This window comes from Thunnus thynnus, chromosome 23 (assembly GCF_963924715.1).
Source record: "Thunnus thynnus chromosome 23, fThuThy2.1, whole genome shotgun sequence".
Taxonomy (NCBI): domain Eukaryota; kingdom Metazoa; phylum Chordata; class Actinopteri; order Scombriformes; family Scombridae; genus Thunnus; species Thunnus thynnus.
In genome coordinates this window covers 7342410-7360569 of record NC_089539.1, presented here as the reverse complement: position 1 = coordinate 7360569, position 18160 = coordinate 7342410, and the positions used below count along the sequence as shown (strand labels likewise).

Genomic DNA, 18160 nt, shown 5'->3' with positions numbered 1-18160 from the left:
ATCCATTAACATAATAATCTTGTGGAACGATGTATTTTGAGTTATCTATAATTGAACTACAGATGTCTCCACATGTGTTTGGGATATTGTCAATGTAGATTTTGTAATGATGAAGAGGAATCAGTTCCCTTTCAGTCGACTCACTCTGTACAACACATATAGTATGGGATATCACACCCCGTGTACCTGACTGCAGTAACCTCTACTCACGCCTAAGATGATTGGTAGTGATGTACGTACGTGAGGCTCCACCTGCACATATGTAAATCTGTCGCTACAGTTATCCTTCAGTTCTTAAGTTCTTCGCCTCGCTAAAAACACCTCTACTGAGTAAGGCTAGCTAGCTACAGCTAATTAGTTCTGTTTCTTTAATAGGCAACTGCAAGCATGAAGTTAGCTTAGCAGCACCTGTTGGTGTTAGCCTCCGCCTACCAGAGGAGCACTAATTTCAGGTGCGTTTCATCCATGGTATGGTCATCAAGTCTTCTGTCTGCCCCTGTCCTCAGGGGTGTGGCTTCTTTTTACACGAAAAAGACCAGCATGAGGCATGTACCGTCCGTCTAGGGATTGTCCACACCAGGAGAGTGATGACTGAGCTTGAGTCCTGTGCGTCTTGTCGCCAGCTCCAGTGCTTAAACCTGGAGAGGTGGGTTTTTCCCAGCAATTGGAGCAGAAATTGCTGGGAAAAACAACCGCCCTCCTCTCTGAGTCAAGAAACCCAGGTTTGTCTAAGTCCAATGGGGAGGAGTTTTTGGTCGAAGTACCCACAATTGGGCTGACCACATGGAATATGCTGAGGGGTTAGCTGAGTATGAGCTGGAGCCCTCAAATAGTGCTAGCCAGCTGACAGTGCGCTGGTACCTCTTCTCAACAAGGTCAGAGTTGCCATGAATTACGTCCTTTACATGTCCCGCTGTGCAGTGCTCTCCCGGGGCAGAGGAATGGCATCTACAGTCGTGGCACAAAGGCATCTGTGGCTGGCTGACTCCAATGTTCCACACTCCTAGCTCTGGGACAGAGTGGAGAGGAGTTCCAGCAGCAGGGAGACACTGCTGCCCCTCATCTGTTGCTGCCCAAGAGGCAGCTTCCATGTTCTGTTCAGGGGTTCAGTACCAAAAGGCATTTCACTCCCCTAACACTGTCTCCCAAGCACACAAATGTTGCCTCAGGTTGTAGCCCCCAGTTTGGGTGTTAAATGTTTCTCAGGTAAGGTGACCACAGCAACTGTTCCCAATGTTTTTTGTTTTTGTAGTCAAGACACTGCAAATCAAATGGACCAAGGTAGACTGGTGATGTCATTCCCTTCCAGCACGCCAGAGAGAGACAGTGCTGCACATCAGTCAGCTAGCAGTTCACCTCCCTCAATGGCGGAGAGAAGTGGCAGCAGGGGTACTGAGGGAGGAAATTCACACTCTAAATGAAAACCTTATGAGTTGCTCCCACTGCGGAGAACAAAGGTTTGTATAAACATTATTTTGTTCCAAAGAAAGGGGCAGGGCTTTGTCCTATTCCAGACCTGCAGTTGTTAAACAAATAACTATGAACTTACAGATTCAAAATGCTAATACTTAGACCAGAAGATTGGTTTGCAACAATCAATCTCACAGACGCTTACTTTCATGTAGAGACATACCCTGACCACAAGCAGTTTCTAAGGTTTGCATTCAAGGGCATGGCCTAAGAATACCTGGTGCTGCCGTTCGGCTTGCCACTTGCCCCCTGTACCTTCACCAAATGTTTCAGGGCAGCATTAACTCCCCTCTGGGAGAGAGGCGTTTGCACATTAGCTTATTTGGATGATTGGGCTCTGATAGCGAGTACCAACGAGCAGGCACTGGCACAGCTGTTGCTAGTTCTGTTGCATATTCAACCACTGGGCTTTTCAATGAATTTACAGAAAAGTTTGCTAACCCTGAGTCAGCAGTTTTCATTCCTCGGTTTGGAAACATATTCTGTTTCCAGCGGAGCACATCTGTCAGAGCACAGAGTGGTTGTGTTTCGCCGCTGCCTTTCTAAATTTCAGTTTCCGGATGATTTTACAGCCGATAGGCATGATGGCATCTATAATCCCTGTGACTTGATCTTACCAGCTGTGTACACTGTGTCTCCTCCAGAGAAGGCTAATCATAATTCCTTCTTGCATTTTGGTTTTTCTTCCTTGGAAGGAACCCAGTTTACCAGTCTTTTCACAGGGTGGTGTTCAAACATGCCTCTCCTTCATAAATGAGCAGGGAGGGACCCATTCACTTCCCCTGATAAAACTATCTTGCACTCTATTGCTGTGGTGCAGTGTTGATATTCGGATGCTTTAGTGCACCTGTGGCCTAACATGCTCCTGTATGCATTTCCCCCAGTGGAAATGATATTGCATGTTCTGGAGAGGATGCAATGATCACATAAATAAAACTTAAATGATACCATTTTGGTAGTGAAAGGACAGTACACATTTGCAATAGTTTTGATTTGCATTTATAATATTCAACTTTTTTAGGCAGACCATCCACTAATGGCTGCAATGATGTTTACTGAATTCAACTACTTGCTGCCAAACAGCTGCTACCAATCAGCCCTGGCCTCTTGGGAACACTCTGAACTGCTTTTCTAATGGTGGTCAAAAGCCACAGAAACAGCACATTTGACAAAAGTGAGAATGAATGATTAAATATTAAAATATCAAGTCATGCTCATCCATGGCAAACTATTTGATGCTGGCAACTAACTATCTCTAATACAACTGAAACAGAAAAAAAAAAATGAAAGAGTTATGAGGAAAAGAATAACAGGAAATCTGTTGTCCAGAGTTGTTGAATTTTGTTGATGTTTGGAACTGTAGAAGTCAAAGAATTTCATTCCAAGTGTTATCTAGGAGATAGCCAACATCTGGAGATGGTAAAAAAAAAAAAAACTTACTCCTTTATAAAGTGCTTACACAGTTTTGGCATGACTGCTGATTCATTGGAGTCATTGACTGTGTGAGGTCCTTCATTTGCAGTGTTTTATAAATATTTATCAATTAAATAATTGTATTATTTAAATATTTATACAGATTTTTTACTTTTTAGACTGCGGAGAGCGACAGGAAACAAAGTCAGGACAAGTGAGAAACCACAACATGGGTGGATTTTAACACAGAATGAGGTAATGCCACTGAATGACATAAGTCAGCCTTCAGGGGAAATGGTGGGTTTTTTACACTGACAAAAATAAAACTCTGACGAAAAGGTTATTGCTATTTGCAAATGAAAACAGCAGTTCATAAGACACCACACAGGAAACATGAATGAAAACTAAAGCTGTAAAATTTTAATAATACCTTGAAACATTCAGCTGTCTATAAATATCAAATGTGCTGGTACATATTTCAATAATAGTCATACAGTGATTAAAAACACCTCATATATAAAAAGGTTTACAGGTGTCATGAGATGTACTCTATACAGCGAAATTTTTGCTTCAAAAGAAAGAATTGCTACAAGTATACATTGGAGAAAGTAGTTCATTAAGAGGAAGTTTCAGTATCTTTAGAAGGTCTCAGCAGAAAGTGACCAATTTCGATTTTATCTGAGGAAGTGCAGGCAGTGTGGAGAGGGGTGTAGATATTATCTTCCTTCTGCGGTCATTAGGCTCTTCACAGCCACTTTCTGAGTTATGCATGTGTTTCCATCAGTCAATATGAACTAACCGCTGTTTGTTTGCGTGCTTGTTAGATGCAAGAAGCTCACGGGTTGGGCCAGTTGTCCATTACTCAGAGGATTGGTGGCTTGATTCCTCAGCTTATCCTTGCGCAAGACACTGAACTCACAGTGACCCCAAATAGCTCATGATGTGTCAGTCAAAAAGTCACTTCAGACAGAAGTGTCTGACAAATGCACGTAACGACTTTCACACTTTCTTAAGAATAGTCCGCATGAAAACTATTCATGGTGACAAATGTGGACTACCCTGGTTATCCAAGATGCTGCTTTAAAGACACCTTGCTTGTTGACTCCTTCAAATGTAATTTCCATTATAATAAAATGGCAGCATTTCAGAGCTGCATATCCCTTAACTTGTTACATCTGGCTTGTATTTGCATTTATACACATTACTTGAGCTAAGACTCAGTAGCAAAGCAAACAAATTAGGGCTCAGATTCAATAATGTAAAGCTCAGTCAAAAGAGATAATAATATGAAGGATAGCACTCTACTATTTACTGAAGCAATACAGACTAGCCAGAGTAAGTCATGTTTGCTAATTAGCCTAGCTAGCTTTTAGCTCATTAGGTAGGCCATGGTGAATAATGACTTAAAGAAGCTTCGATTAATTTTCAAGTTTGCGTCAGACAAACTGGGTAATTTGCTTGTATCTGTGCCTGCTCAGTTCACCATGGGGAGAGGTCACAGTCTTAAAATGAACAGGTTTTAAATATTTGGTTACAACAGGTGTCTTGAGATCTGTGCAGAGAAAGGTTGGTATGTTCAGTGAAACCAATGTGAGTCATCTTCTTGGGAATGTGCAAACAGGTACATTCCCATCAGGTAGAATCTAGAAGAAGAAGCAAGAATCAAACGGGCTGTCAGGAGGAGTTAATTACACATTCTCCACCCCTGTGTGGAGGGTGATAACCCATACTTCACAAGATGGAGATCTCTTGAGCTCCGGGGAGGCTTTGTCCCTGTTTGACATCACACACCGATGCCAGTTCAGGATTCATGGGTATCTCTTCTTCTGTTATCTGCGGTGGCATGTTGTTTACTGACCTCCTGAGGTAAAAAGGAAACAGTAAGTAATGAGATGAGACCAGTAAAAACATAATTGCACCAAAGTTCTAAAGGTTTTCAGCACAGAACTGTTAAACTAAAATGGACATCACAACAAACTGTTTCACCTCAATTTGACTTATTTCAAGTGAAAGTGTGGTGTGACATAATTCTACATATTCCATGTCCTATGTAGTTTTTTTTAAAGATAGTGAATATTTTGAAAAAAGGAAGATTAAATCGGTTTTCCTGATCAAGCTGATTTAATGCCTAAAAAGACACTTTATTTTAAGTCCCCTCCATTCAAAAATATATTTTTCTTCTTGTTCCTACAAGTTGGAACAGAAGGCTGTTTTCACATTCATCTGCTGAAAGTGGAAAGTTTCTCTGTGATCACTGAAAATCCAGTTTTAGGAGGTGGGCCTATGAGCATCTTTGTGACAAAGTTGCTTGGAGCCAATCGTGGTCCAGTGTGCAACCGACACAAGTGTGATATGGAAACTTGAAGCCTCCAGTGTCACACCCTGCCTGGACTTTGTGTGTTTTTTGGTCTCTTTGTGTTTCTTCTTGTGTTCATTGTGGTGTCCTCAACTTTGAATTCCGGTCTCTGCATGTGGGCCCATTCCTGCTACTCCACACGTCGATCAAAGGAAACCCCAAAGAACACAGAAACACAGAGTCCAGAAAACACACAAAGTTCAGGCAGGATGTGACATCCAGTGCACAAACACTGAGAACAGACTTTACACTGAAGTAGGAGACATCTTGTGTCCAGAAGTTCAACTTTTGAGATGAAATATATTTGCATATTCATAGATTCTGGAATTTTAAATGAGGAAGGGAGAAGTAGGCGTCATTTTAATGATTTTAACATGGTCATTATACATTTTTTGTGGAACAAACATTTGTTCTAAGCAGAGCATTTTTATGTCTTATTACATTTCTGGAGGGGATCTTTAAGGGAATTCAGCATGAAGATTTGATGGACATAATACCTTTGCACCTGTAATAATCAAATAATGTGCTCAAAACTCAATTAAACCTTCTGTTTTCTCTTGCTTACCGTCGATAATATAATATGCCAATCATAGCAACGATGATGAACAGTGATACACAGGAGATCACAGCTGCTCTTGTGCGGTTTCCTGCCAATAAGAGAGAATACTCAGTATGAAATGTTCCTCAGTATCCACAAAGAAAAAAAAGGTGGCGCACATTAGAGCCAGCACAATGAGCTCATGTCTTCCATGGAAATCTTATGAATATTTTTTACGGGAAGATGACAAAAAGAGGGAAAGGAAAGGACAAAATAGAAAGATAAATATGTGTGCAGTTCTGATTAGAATGAAACCCAGATGGTTTAAATACTGTCTGTGTAAACTGTGTTCTTGCGTCAAAAATATTATTGCCTTGTTATTTGTGTGTGTAAAAATGGTTATTTAATGGGCTACAATTGCTACATCATTGGTGTGAAATTAAAGGAGTGGTTTGACATTTTGGGAAATATGTGTCATGTCATGTCCTTATGCTGAATATGAAGCTACAGCCAGCAGGGGGTTATCTTATCTTAGCACAAAGACTGGAAGCGGTGTCACAAGTTATTTCTTGGCTCGGCACGTGGCAGAAAGTTAGCACACATCAGGCCAGGAAATAGTCTGGCACATTACTCGCGGTAACAAAGCAACATGTTGATTTTACACTTTGGTTTTGGTACAGATTAAACAAACAAGATATAACATGTTAATTAGTGAGCTTTAGAGGTGCAGAGAGGGAGGGGCTAGCTGTTTCCCCCTTTTTCTACACTTTGTGCTAAGCTAAGCTGAGCAGTTGCGGGATGTAGCTTCAAATTTAGTGCACAGATACGAGAATGGTATCAAGCTTCTCACGAGTGAATCAGTGTACTTCCCAAAATGTTGACCTATTCCTTAAAACTTTGAGGGATAATCAGATTAGCCAAAGCAGTGCCTCTATTATCCATTCATTTACAAATACATCTGAAGACATGTTTCTATTGTAGGAGAATAACAGTGTTGAAGCTCACCAATGCTGTACTCATGAATTAACGTGATGTTGCTCTTAACAGTACTCAGTGATAATGTGGAGGTTGACACTGTCCGGGCCGTTGCACTGGTCACCGTCACCGACTCTACATTTCGACAGAGGAAAGATTTTTGGAGGTCAATAATTCATTACCACTTGCGGATTGGCAGATAAAGGCAGTGAGAGCTGTATGTAAATGTATGTATGAATTCGTCCATTCATTCATTCAACAACCAGATTTGAAAACATTTGGTTCCATTTATGTGCTGTTTTGACTTGCACATTTCCACAGAATTGTACAGATTTGTCAAGAGTGACAGTGGAAGTAGCAGATTAAATATGGATCACAAAATGTCATTGATTGGTAGGAAGCTGATACAGCTTTGGTGTGAGCAACAATAGGTACTAGGGATGTGCAGAGAGCCCAGTATTTGTATTTTTAAATGTATTTGTTGAGGCAGCAAAATTATTTGTATTCGTATTTGTATTTGAATAAAAGTGGAACGAGGCTTAAAAATCCTGTTTTTGTTTTTACTACGCTTTTCATTTTAGAGAATTAAAGTGTTACAATAAGTGTTCATGATTAAACTACCTTACGAAGGAGGTCCCCACACCAGGTCTCCAACTGGAGTCTCCCAGATCATAGATGACTGCACTGACTACTGAGCTAAAACAGACCTCTACTTATTTATACTCCCATAACACAGAGACAGCACACCCTGTAATGTAGGGAGGAACTTCAAAGGTGATTATTGTTTTGCACTTTTCATTTATTGCCTATTTTTTACAACCCAACTTTGTGGAAAGAAGTGGAACAACAGGTTATGGAGAGTCCTTTGTCCCCACTTCACATGTGTCAGTAACTCAGCTTTATCTCTGGCAAACAAACCCAACAGCAGGTGGATGTGACTCCCCTTATTGAGACCTGCTGATAGACGTAACATTGGAGCAAGGGACAGAGACTGAGATAGTGATGTAACCGATGATGTAACTGGCCTGTGTGCTGGTATTTGACATGTTTCTTTTTCCTTCCTGAAACACATATATTTGTAAAAACCCACCATTTGCGCTTTGCCAAATAACATATTTGTATTCGGGCATACCCCTAATATATACTAAGGGAGTTGATTGGGAAAATCAACATACCACGTGTGACTTGAGGCTTTTCATCTTGTGTGTCATCTGACAGGCTCCACTGAACAGGTCCAGATGAGGTTGGCTCAGTGCTTCCTGTTTTTGAAGTCATTGAAGTAGAGATGCTTGCACTCTGGGTTGTCTGTTGGCTGGTGGAAGGTGCTGTTGGCAAAAGAAAACATATTACTTCAACTAATACTGCTAAAAGCATGACATTGTCTACTACAGTTAATACTACTTTTACTACAAATAATACCTCTGTTACGAGACTGTTGCTTCTACTCCCATCAAATCAATTAAAACAAATGCTGAAGAAGACAAACTCATGCTTCCGTTTGGAGCGTGCAGGTGTAAGGCTGTCTTTACTCATGCATGAACAGTTCACAAGTGACTGTGCAGTACAGAAATGCTGTAAGTTAGCAATTTTCCATAAGTGCAGTACACACATCTGATATCAGTTTATGATATATCATGCCACATAACTAATAACAAAAGATTTAAAAAAAATTAAAAACATGCAAAGCTTTGTGTGACTTTTTTAGACTGTTAAATATTTTTACTACTTTTACAACACTAGCTGCTTCTTCTAGAGCTAGCACTACTCCTGCTACCTACTACAAGTAGTGTGACTAATTACTTTAATGATGGCTCTTTTCCATGTAGGTATTCCAGTGAGTTATACCAGCAACTAGAACATATAACAAGCAGTAAACACAGCATTTACATATTATCACCTCATAAAGTTTATATGGCAAAAGAGTTCATAAACAGTTGCTTAATTACACATCCAGCAATCACAGAGCAACATTAGCATTAATTTGGAGTTGTATTTCTGACCATCCGACAAATGTAACTCCAATATTCACTCTCCAGAACTCTTTTTTGGTGTTCTAACCCTCCTGAGGGAAATATCTAGCTCTTTATATTCATTGGGGCAGCTTTAAAGTACTTTAAAAAAGTCATTTTACTTTTACTTAATTATTCCTTATTTTTAGTAGCATCTATTACATAGTAAAAAAAATAGGTACCTCTATATGAGCAGCTGACAGAGATCAAGCTGCTGACTGTAGTCTTAGTAATAAATTCAATACTTGTATGACTTAAAGAACACACTTGAAACTAATAGAGTTCAATGTGAATAGGTTTACTGTGCATCAAGTGTAATACAAAGCAAACCAAGGCGCTAATCCCAGGATATAAACCTGAAACTGAATGAGTTTCAGGTTTAAAGTTTAAACTGAACATCATCTTATATATTGTTTTACAACTCTTCCTCTCCTCTTCTCCCTATATTGTGGAGCCTATATGGGGCTCCACCTAACTTTTTACTAATTTCACCTGGCTTGGAAACAATGGTATCACAACTCCCCCAAAATCCAAAAATAAAAACAGGCCAGCTGGCCTTTAATCACACAACATAAGCAAATAACCAAACTGTCATATTACTGATTAACCATTTAATTACTTCTCCTGTTCACTGTCTTTTGTGCTGTTACTGGCATGACTGTTTATTTATTTATTTTTTTTAATGTGGGTGTGAAAATCAAGGTATGTTAGTCTTGTTGTACCAGATGAACACGGAAACGCTTTAAATCATGTGGCAGGAAACAATATTGGCCCACAGCCAAGTCGACTTAACCTGGAATTTATGAATGGGGTCTGGCTGGACGCGCCTTTAGATTTTATGATTGGAGCGTGCTCAGCTGCATAGTGACCCAGGAGAGTTTAAAAATATAACTAAGACCAGACCGAGGGAGACGCTGAACATTCAATACACACTATTGAAGTGTAAAACAAGAAGGGCCTAGCCTCATGAAAAAAAACAGACAGAGCCATTGTTATAATTATTAGTTACACAGGTATTTTCCTGCCAAATCAAAATGTCACAACATGTTAATAATGATGACAGGTATCAGCTGCCTAAATGTGTACTATATTTGCCAAGGTGTATTGAGAGATTATAAATTCATCTGAATCACCATCAAATTCATCTGAGTGTACCTTAAAAAAACTTCTGACACATCTGGCGAATCATTTGAATGCCTGAACTAAAATAATAGTTATATTTCTAACCAAAGGCACAGGATTATCCCTCTTGGATAGCCTTAGGATACACTTCACTCTGACTCACATCATAAATAAAGTCATGCACTGGCATGTTCCCATGTATCCCACAGCTATGTTAAGAATGTAAAAGTAACTTTTACTCATGGTACGTTTGAATGAGCTATGCTTTCCTTTTAAGTGAATTCTACACAAGTGATGTTACTTTTACATACACTTTGACTTTAAAAGTGAAATGTATTTAAAGTAATACTTATGAATAAAATATTTTAGTACTCTATTCATTCCTGACTCTAATAGTAGTACTACAACCCCACTAATGGTGCTGCCACTTGTGCATTAAAGCTATTGGTACAACTACTATTGCCACAGCTACTATTGACATGAATACTGCTACTTTTACAAGTACTACCACTGCTGCCTCTAATCAATACAACTAGTACGACTGATACCGCCACTACTACAACCACTACTAAGAAAAATGATCTAGAGAGATAGAGTTAGCACTGTAGTTTCATATTATTATTATTAGTTTATTAGTATTTTAGTATTTTTTTCTGTCTCTAAAAATCATGCAAATACCGAACTTACTGACTGTGATAGTGATGATGGAGTCATGGGGAGTATCAGTGTATGCAGTCTCTGCAAGATCAGACCATCCTTGATAATTATGTGAAAAAAAAAAAAAATTCTTCGTCTCATATTAAGTATTTGTTGTATTTATTTTATACTGAACTGCAATATTATAGATAACACTATTCCCCTATTTGGAGACATACAGACAGGATACACTCACTTGTTGCTGTAGTCTTTGGTGGTTTTGTCGTGGTTATCTTTGGGTCACCTGAAACACAATAAAAGAGAAGTTGAACAGAGCTAGAATTAAACTTTGCCTCAATAATGAAGAAAAGGAAGACTTATGACGCCTAATATGGGAAGGGAAGGCAACAAAGTAAAAAGTTCCCACTAGAGTGCCCCCACGTGTGAGAAAACATGATGTCATGATGAGAGCCATATAGGGTGAACTGTATGGGAGGAAGAACATCCTGTCCTCATTTGAAGCACAATTTGCATTTCCTGAGTGTGCTTATTAGTCTAATTATGGCAGTGTGCTGAATGCCTCACAGAGCAAACCAACTTCTTTCAGAAAAGTATGATTAGAAATAAATAAATTGCAGTCATAAGAAGTATAATTCCCCCAATTTTTTTTTTTTTTTACAAGATATACAAGTATGTTGTATCACCTCCTTCAGACCACTCAGCGTAAAGTTTGACACAGCACAGCAGAACAGCAGCAAAAATTGCTCAATTACATGTAATGTAAATCTGCCGAGTGACACCCGAGAAATTGTTTGTGATGCTCAGATATGTCGATATACAGGGACCGATCCATTCATAAACAGACCACATGTGGGGGGTTGTGCACTGTATAAACACACCACTGACAAGTGTGGGTGTACATAAGGTGTTTGTGTGAAATGACAGCTTTTGTCACAGAAGTGTTTTTACAGGAAGGCTGGTCTCACCCAGGCATGTGTGGCCAGGTTTAATGGCTCAGGGAGGAAGGCCCACTTTAAACCCCTGGAAGTGACGACTTCCTTTCTGACTTAACTTTAGTTTACAATTCAATTTGAAGATTACAACATATGCTTCCATTTGGGATCCAGATTAAATAAGAAAGATCTCAAACCCTGAATATATTTAGCATTGAGCAGCACTTACAGGACAAAGACAGAATCTGTTACACTTCTAAGTGGTCTGTTTTCTGTGTGCTAGAGATCTGCTGGCATGTACACACCGGTTTTACTAGTATAAATGGAGCACTCAAAAATCTGTATTTTCAGTTTACAGTGTTGGATGATAACATTGCTCTGTGTCTTAAAGGGTCCTCCTACTTACACGGTGGACAGATATATTGCTGGATTTCCACAAGCACGGGCTTTTCACTCCAAGTTTAGGAGTGAGCTCCTGTAAAGTGTAAAGTGTAAGTGTAAAGACAAAAAATAAACAAGTCTTACGTATACATTCAAGTTTGCACTCGCTCCATGTTGGACCAGCAGTACATCGGATGAGATTTGAGGATCCTGCCTTCCTCACGTAACCGTCAATACATTTGTAGCGAAAACGGCTGTTAGATTCTCTGCACTCCGATCCTGGAGGTTGAGTCGAAGGGCATGTAGGAATTTCTGAGCATGGACACTTGATGTCTGGATGAAAATGAATCATGTGACAAAATTACAGAGATGGCAACAAGAGAAAATTAAAATGGTTATTATTTTTATTATTATTAATATTATTATTATTAAGGAAAAGTAGAAGGCCTTAGCAAAGCTTAATAAGGAAGCTTTATACATGATATTGTGACTCCATCATCTGTTGTGTAAAACATGCCTAATTAATCAGTAACTAAGTAGCTCTCACTTCAAACTGTCTTACCAAGTGAGTACTGAGTGATAACTGGGTTCTTCTTCATAAAAGGAAATTTTAACAAAGTTACACATTTGAGTGTCTCTAGATCTAGATTTCATACTGAAAATTCACAGTGTAAAACTGAATCTTGAAATGGAAGTGTCTGCTTATATAGCATGAGACATTTCCTGTCAAAATGAACCCGTAAATAAAAGAGACTTGGCTGACCTTGTTATCCCTCATTGCCCCTCACCTGTCTAACCAGGTAACTTATTTCCATTTTGTGAGCTGTTCACATGTGCAGAGTTAGCTGTGTGTGTTGACTGAATTGTGTTTATTTTATGTGGAGGTGTGAATAAATGACTGAATCATAATCAAATTGTATCAAATTATTATTATATTATTACGGTTTGTTGAATCACAGTTGAATACACAGATAATCTCACACGGGAGAGGCTGAAAAAAGGTTCGTAAAAGATCATTAATAACAGAACATTCTCTACTGTGCTCTCGTTTGGACCAAATCAGGTGCATACATTACAGAAACAAAACTGATTTTTTTTTAAACGGAGTTCTTACTGTAACCCGTCACACATAACGTGTCGGGAGGAGATAATTTTGCACTTACCGCCGTTGGAGCAATGCCCAGCTCCGGGCAGACAGATCATGATGACGCAGACAGAGAATGATAGTGAACCTAGCTCCATCTGACAGCTCTGTGGAAAATTATAACATGATCGCCGGTATCACCCTGAAGTAATGCGACCATCCTCACTGCGGTTGCAGCGCTGCTATCACTTAGTTTCACTTTTGCTCAACTCAGCTCTGCTTCTTATCATATGCAATACGAAGCAGTAGATCACGTGGTCAGCAATAACGCACTAGTAGACGCCATGTTTGTAGTTCCATAACAAAACTACGCTCACACTTTATTTTATTATTATTTTTTAAAAGCTTAATAAAAACAAGTATATAACATGTTATGGGGAAGTATGCTGGAAGTGGGAAGTTTCTGAAAATCCAATTTTATGACGTGGGCTTATGACAAATGGCTGACATGACAAATAGTTTTGGAAGCCAATCCTGGTCCAATATGCAATTTACATAAGTGTGATGTGGAGACTTGAAGCCTCCAGTGCACAAACACTGAGAATGAGCATAACAGTGAAGTGGGAGCCATCTGGTGCCCAACAGGAAAACTTTTGAAATGAACAATATTTGCAGATTTGTAGTTTCTGGAATGTTTAATGAGGGAGAAGGAGGAGATGTTATTTTAAGGATTTAAACAATATAACTGTACTTTTTTGTAGAAAAACCATATCAGACACATATTATTAGTGAACGTATTTTATATACTTAAAGGATCTTTAAGGAAATATCTTGCTTACAGTGCTTACAGCTTGTGGTTATACGTCTTAACAGCTTTTTTGTGAGTACATTCAGATACTGGAGAAAAGGTACAACAATGTCTTTCTTGAGTTCCTGCAAATAATGACTAGTTGGATAAAACTTGTGAATTTCAAGGGTATCAAAAACAAAACAAAACAAACTTACTACCAAATATCTCCAACAAATATGGACCAATATGAGCCGACAGAGGGTGTACTTATGATGTCTTGTTGAAAAAAGTTGACAGATTGCCTTATTTTTATACTTAATTATTATTCATGCATGTGTCGCAGCACAACAAAAGTATTTATCGCGTATTTTTACGATGTACCAAGGAGACGAGTACATATCATGGATGTATTGTAAGAGCTCTTCTTAAACATCCATAGTACATATTCTACGCTGTAGCAACCAAGATGAAGTATCAGCTGCCTAAATGTGTACTATATTTGCCAAGGTGTATTGAGAAATTATGAATTCATCTGAATCACCATCAAATTCATCTGAGTGTACCTTAAAAAAACTTTTGACACATCTGGCAAATCATTTGAATGCCTGAACTAAAATAACAGTTATATTTCTAACCAAAGGCACAGGATTATCCCTCTTGGATAGCCTTAGGATACACTTCACTCTGACTCACATCATAAATAAAGTCATGCACTGGCATGTTCCCATGTATCCCACAGCTATGTTATGAATGTAAAAGTAACTTTTACTCATGGTACGTTTGAATGAGCTATGCTTTCCTTTTAAGTGAATTCTACACAAGTGATGTTACTTTTACATACACTTTCACTTTACAAGTGAAATGTATTTAAAGTAATACTTATGAATAAAATATTTTAGTACTCTATTCATTCCTGACTCTAATAGTAGTACTACAACCCCACTAATGGTGCTGCCACTTGTGCATTAAAGCTATTGGTACAACTACTATTGCCACAGCTACTATTGACATGAATACTGCTACTTTTACAAGTACTACCACTGCTGCCTCGAATCAATACAACTAGTACGACTGATACCGCCACTACTACAACCACTACTAAGAAAAATGATCTAGAGAGATAGAGTTAGCACTGTAGTGTCATATTATTATTATTAGTTTATTAGTATTTTAGTATTTTTTTCTGTCTCTAAAAATCATGCAAATACCGAACTTACTGACTGTGATAGTGATGATGGAGTCATGGGGAGTATCAGTGTATGCAGTCTCTGCAAGATCAGACCATCCTTGATAATTATGTGAAGAAAAAAAAAAATTCTTCGTCTCATATTAAGTATTTATTGTATTTATTTTATACTGAACTGCAATATTATAGATAACACTATTCCCCTATTTGGAGACATACAGACAGGATACACTCACTTGTTGCTGTAGTCTTTGGTGGTTTTGTCGTGGTTATCTTTGGGTCACCTGAAACACAATAAAAGAGAAGTTGAACAGAGCTAGAAATAAACTTTGCCTCAATAATGAAGAAAAGGAAGACTTATGAGGCCTAATATGGGAAGGGAAGGCAACAAAGTAAAAAGTTCCCACTAGAGTGCCCCCACGTGTGAGAAAACATGATGTCATGATGAGAGCCATATAGGGTGAACTGTATGGGAGGAAGAACATCCTGTCCTCATTTGAAGCACAATTTGCACTTCCTGAGTGTGCTTATTAGTCTAATTATGGCAGTGTGCTGAATGCCTCACAGAGCAAACCAACTTCTTTCAGAAAAGTATGATTAGAAATAAATAAATTGCAGTCATAAGAAGTATAATTCCCCCAATTTTTTTTTTTTTTTTTACAAGATATACAAGTATGTTGTATCACCTCCTTCAGACCACTCAGCGTAAAGTTTGACACAGCACAGCAGAACAGCAGCAAAAATTGCTCAATTACATGTAATGTAAATCTGCCGAGTGACACCCAAGAAATTGTTTGTGATGCTCAGATATGTCGATATACAGGGACCGATCCATTCATAAACAGACCACATGTGGGGGGTTGTGCACTGTATAAACACACCACTGACAAGTGTGGGTGTACATAAGGTGTTTGTGTGAAATGACAGCTTTTGTCACAGAGGTGTTTTTACAGGAAGGCTGGTCTCACCCAGGCATGTGTGGCCAGGTTTAAGGGCTCAGGGAGGAAGGCCCAGTTTAAACCCCTGGAAGTGACGACTTCCTTTCTGACTTAACTTTAGTTTACAATTCAATTTGAAGATTACAACATATGCTTCCATTTGGGATCCAGATTAAATAAGAAAGATCTCAAACCCTGAATATATTTAGCATTGAGCAGCACTTACAGGACAAAGACAGAATCTGTTACACTTCTAAGTGGTCTGTTTTCTGTGTGCTAGAGATCTGCTGGCATGTACACACCGGTTTTACTAGTATAAATGGAGCACTCAAAAATCTGTATTCTGAGTTTACAGTGTTGGATGATAACATTGCTCTGTGTCTTAAAGGGTCCTCCTACTTACACGGTGGACAGATATATTGCTGGATTTCCACAGGCACGGGCTTTTCACTCCAAGTTTAGGAGTGAGCTCCTGTAAAGTGTAAAGTGTAAGTGTAAAGACAAAAAATAAACAAGTCTTACGTATACATTCAAGTTTGTACTTGCTCCATGTTGGACCAGCACTTCCTTGTTCGCATCGGATGAGATTTGAGGATCTTGCCTTCCTCACGTAACCGTCAATACATTTGTAGCGGAAACTGCTGTTAATTTGTCTGCACTCCGATTCTGGAGGTTGAGTCAAAGGGTGTGTAGGAATTTCTGGGCATGGACACTTGATGTCTGGATGAAAATGAATCATGTGACAAAATTACAGAGATGGCAACAAGAGAAAACTAAAATGGTTATTAATATTATTAATATTATTATTATTAAGGAAAAGTAGAAGGCCTTAGCAAAGCTTAATAAGGAAGCTTTATACATGATACTGTGACTCCATTATCTGTTTTGTAAAACATGCCTAATTAATCAGTAACTAAGTAGCTCTCACTTCAAACTGTCTTACCAAGTGAGTACTGAGTGATAACTGGGTTCTTATTCATAAAAGGAAATTTTAACAAAGTTACACATTTGAGTGTCTCTAGATCTAGATTTCATACTGAAAATTCTCGGTGTAAAACTGAATCTTGAAATGGAAGTGTCTGCTTATACAGCATGAGACATTTCCTTGCCCCTCACCTGTCTACCCAGGTAACTGGTCATAATTATTTCCATTTTGTGAGCTGTTCACATGTGCAGAGTTAGCTGTGTGTGTTGCTAGAGTTTGTATTGACTGAATTGTGTTTATTTTATGTGGAGGTGTGAATAAATGACTAAATCATATTCAAATTGTATCAAATTATTATTATATTATTACGGTTTGTTTAATCACAGTTGAATACACAGATAATCTCACACGGGAGAGGCTGAAAAAAGGTTAGTAAAAGATCATTAATAACAGAACATTCTCTACTGTGCTCTCGTTTGGACCAAATCAGGTGCATACATTACAGACACAAAACTGATTTTTTTTTAAAACGGAGTTCTTACTGTAACCCATCACACATAACGTGTCGGGATGAGATCATTTTGCACTTACCGCCGTTGGAGCAATGCCCAGCTCCGGGCAGACAGATCATGATGACGCAGACAGAGAATGATAGTGAACCCAGCTCCATCTGACAGCTCTGTGGAAAATTATAACATGATCGCCGGTATCACCCTGAAGTAATGCGACCATCCTCACTGCGGTTGCAGCGCTGCTATCACTTAGTTTCACTTTTGCTCAACTCAGCTCTGCTTCTTATCATATGCAATACGATGCAGTAGATCTCGTGGTCAGCAATAACGCACTAGTAGACGCCATGTTTGTAGTTCCATAACAAAACTACGCTCACACTTTATTTTATTATTATTTTTTAAAAGCTTAATAAAAACAAGTATATAACATGTTATGGGGAAGTATGCTGAAAGTGGGAAGTTTCTGAAAATCCAATTTTATGACGTGGGCTTATGACAAATGGCTGACATGACAAATGGTTTTGGAAGCCAATCCTGGTCCAATATGCAATTTACATAAGTGTGATGTGGAGACTTGAAGCCTCCAGTGCACAAACACTGAGAATGGGCATAACAGTGAAGTGGGAGCCATCTGGTGCCCAACAGGAAAACTTTTGAAATGAACAATATTTGCAGATTTGTAGTTTCTGGAATGTTTAATGAGGGAGAAGGAGGAGATGTTATTTTAAGGATTTAAACAATATAACTACTTTTTTGTAGAAAAACCATATCAGACACATATTATTAGTGAACGTATTTTATATACTTAATGGATCTTTACGGAAATATTTTGCTTACAGTGCTTACAGCTTGTGGTGGTTATACGTCTTAAC

General features: G+C 38.7%; 1 protein-coding gene across 6 annotated transcripts; it reads right to left on the bottom strand.

The window, feature by feature from the left end:
* Nucleotides 1-3281: 3281 nt before the first annotated feature.
* On the bottom strand, nucleotides 3282-17581 carry il15ra (interleukin 15 receptor subunit alpha). Of its 6 annotated transcripts, XM_067581794.1 has the most exons (12): nucleotides 17368-17578; nucleotides 16374-16571; nucleotides 15150-15197; nucleotides 14945-15013; nucleotides 11998-12186; nucleotides 10776-10823; nucleotides 10571-10639; nucleotides 7928-8077; nucleotides 6783-6887; nucleotides 5805-5886; nucleotides 4614-4744; nucleotides 3282-4526 (listed from the first exon to the last, which is right to left on the bottom strand). In XM_067581794.1, the coding sequence occupies exons 1-11, from the start codon at nucleotides 17444-17446 to the stop codon at nucleotides 4615-4617; spliced, it is 1167 nt and encodes a 388-aa protein (XP_067437895.1). In that variant the 5' UTR covers nucleotides 17447-17578; the 3' UTR covers nucleotides 3282-4526; nucleotide 4614. The 6 variants fall into 6 exon arrangements, with proteins under 6 accessions (XP_067437895.1, XP_067437894.1, XP_067437898.1 ...); XM_067581793.1 differs by having other exon boundaries at nucleotides 3282-4744; XM_067581797.1 differs by having other exon boundaries at nucleotides 3282-4744; nucleotides 10571-10621.
* Between the last annotated feature and the right edge of the window lie 579 nt (nucleotides 17582-18160).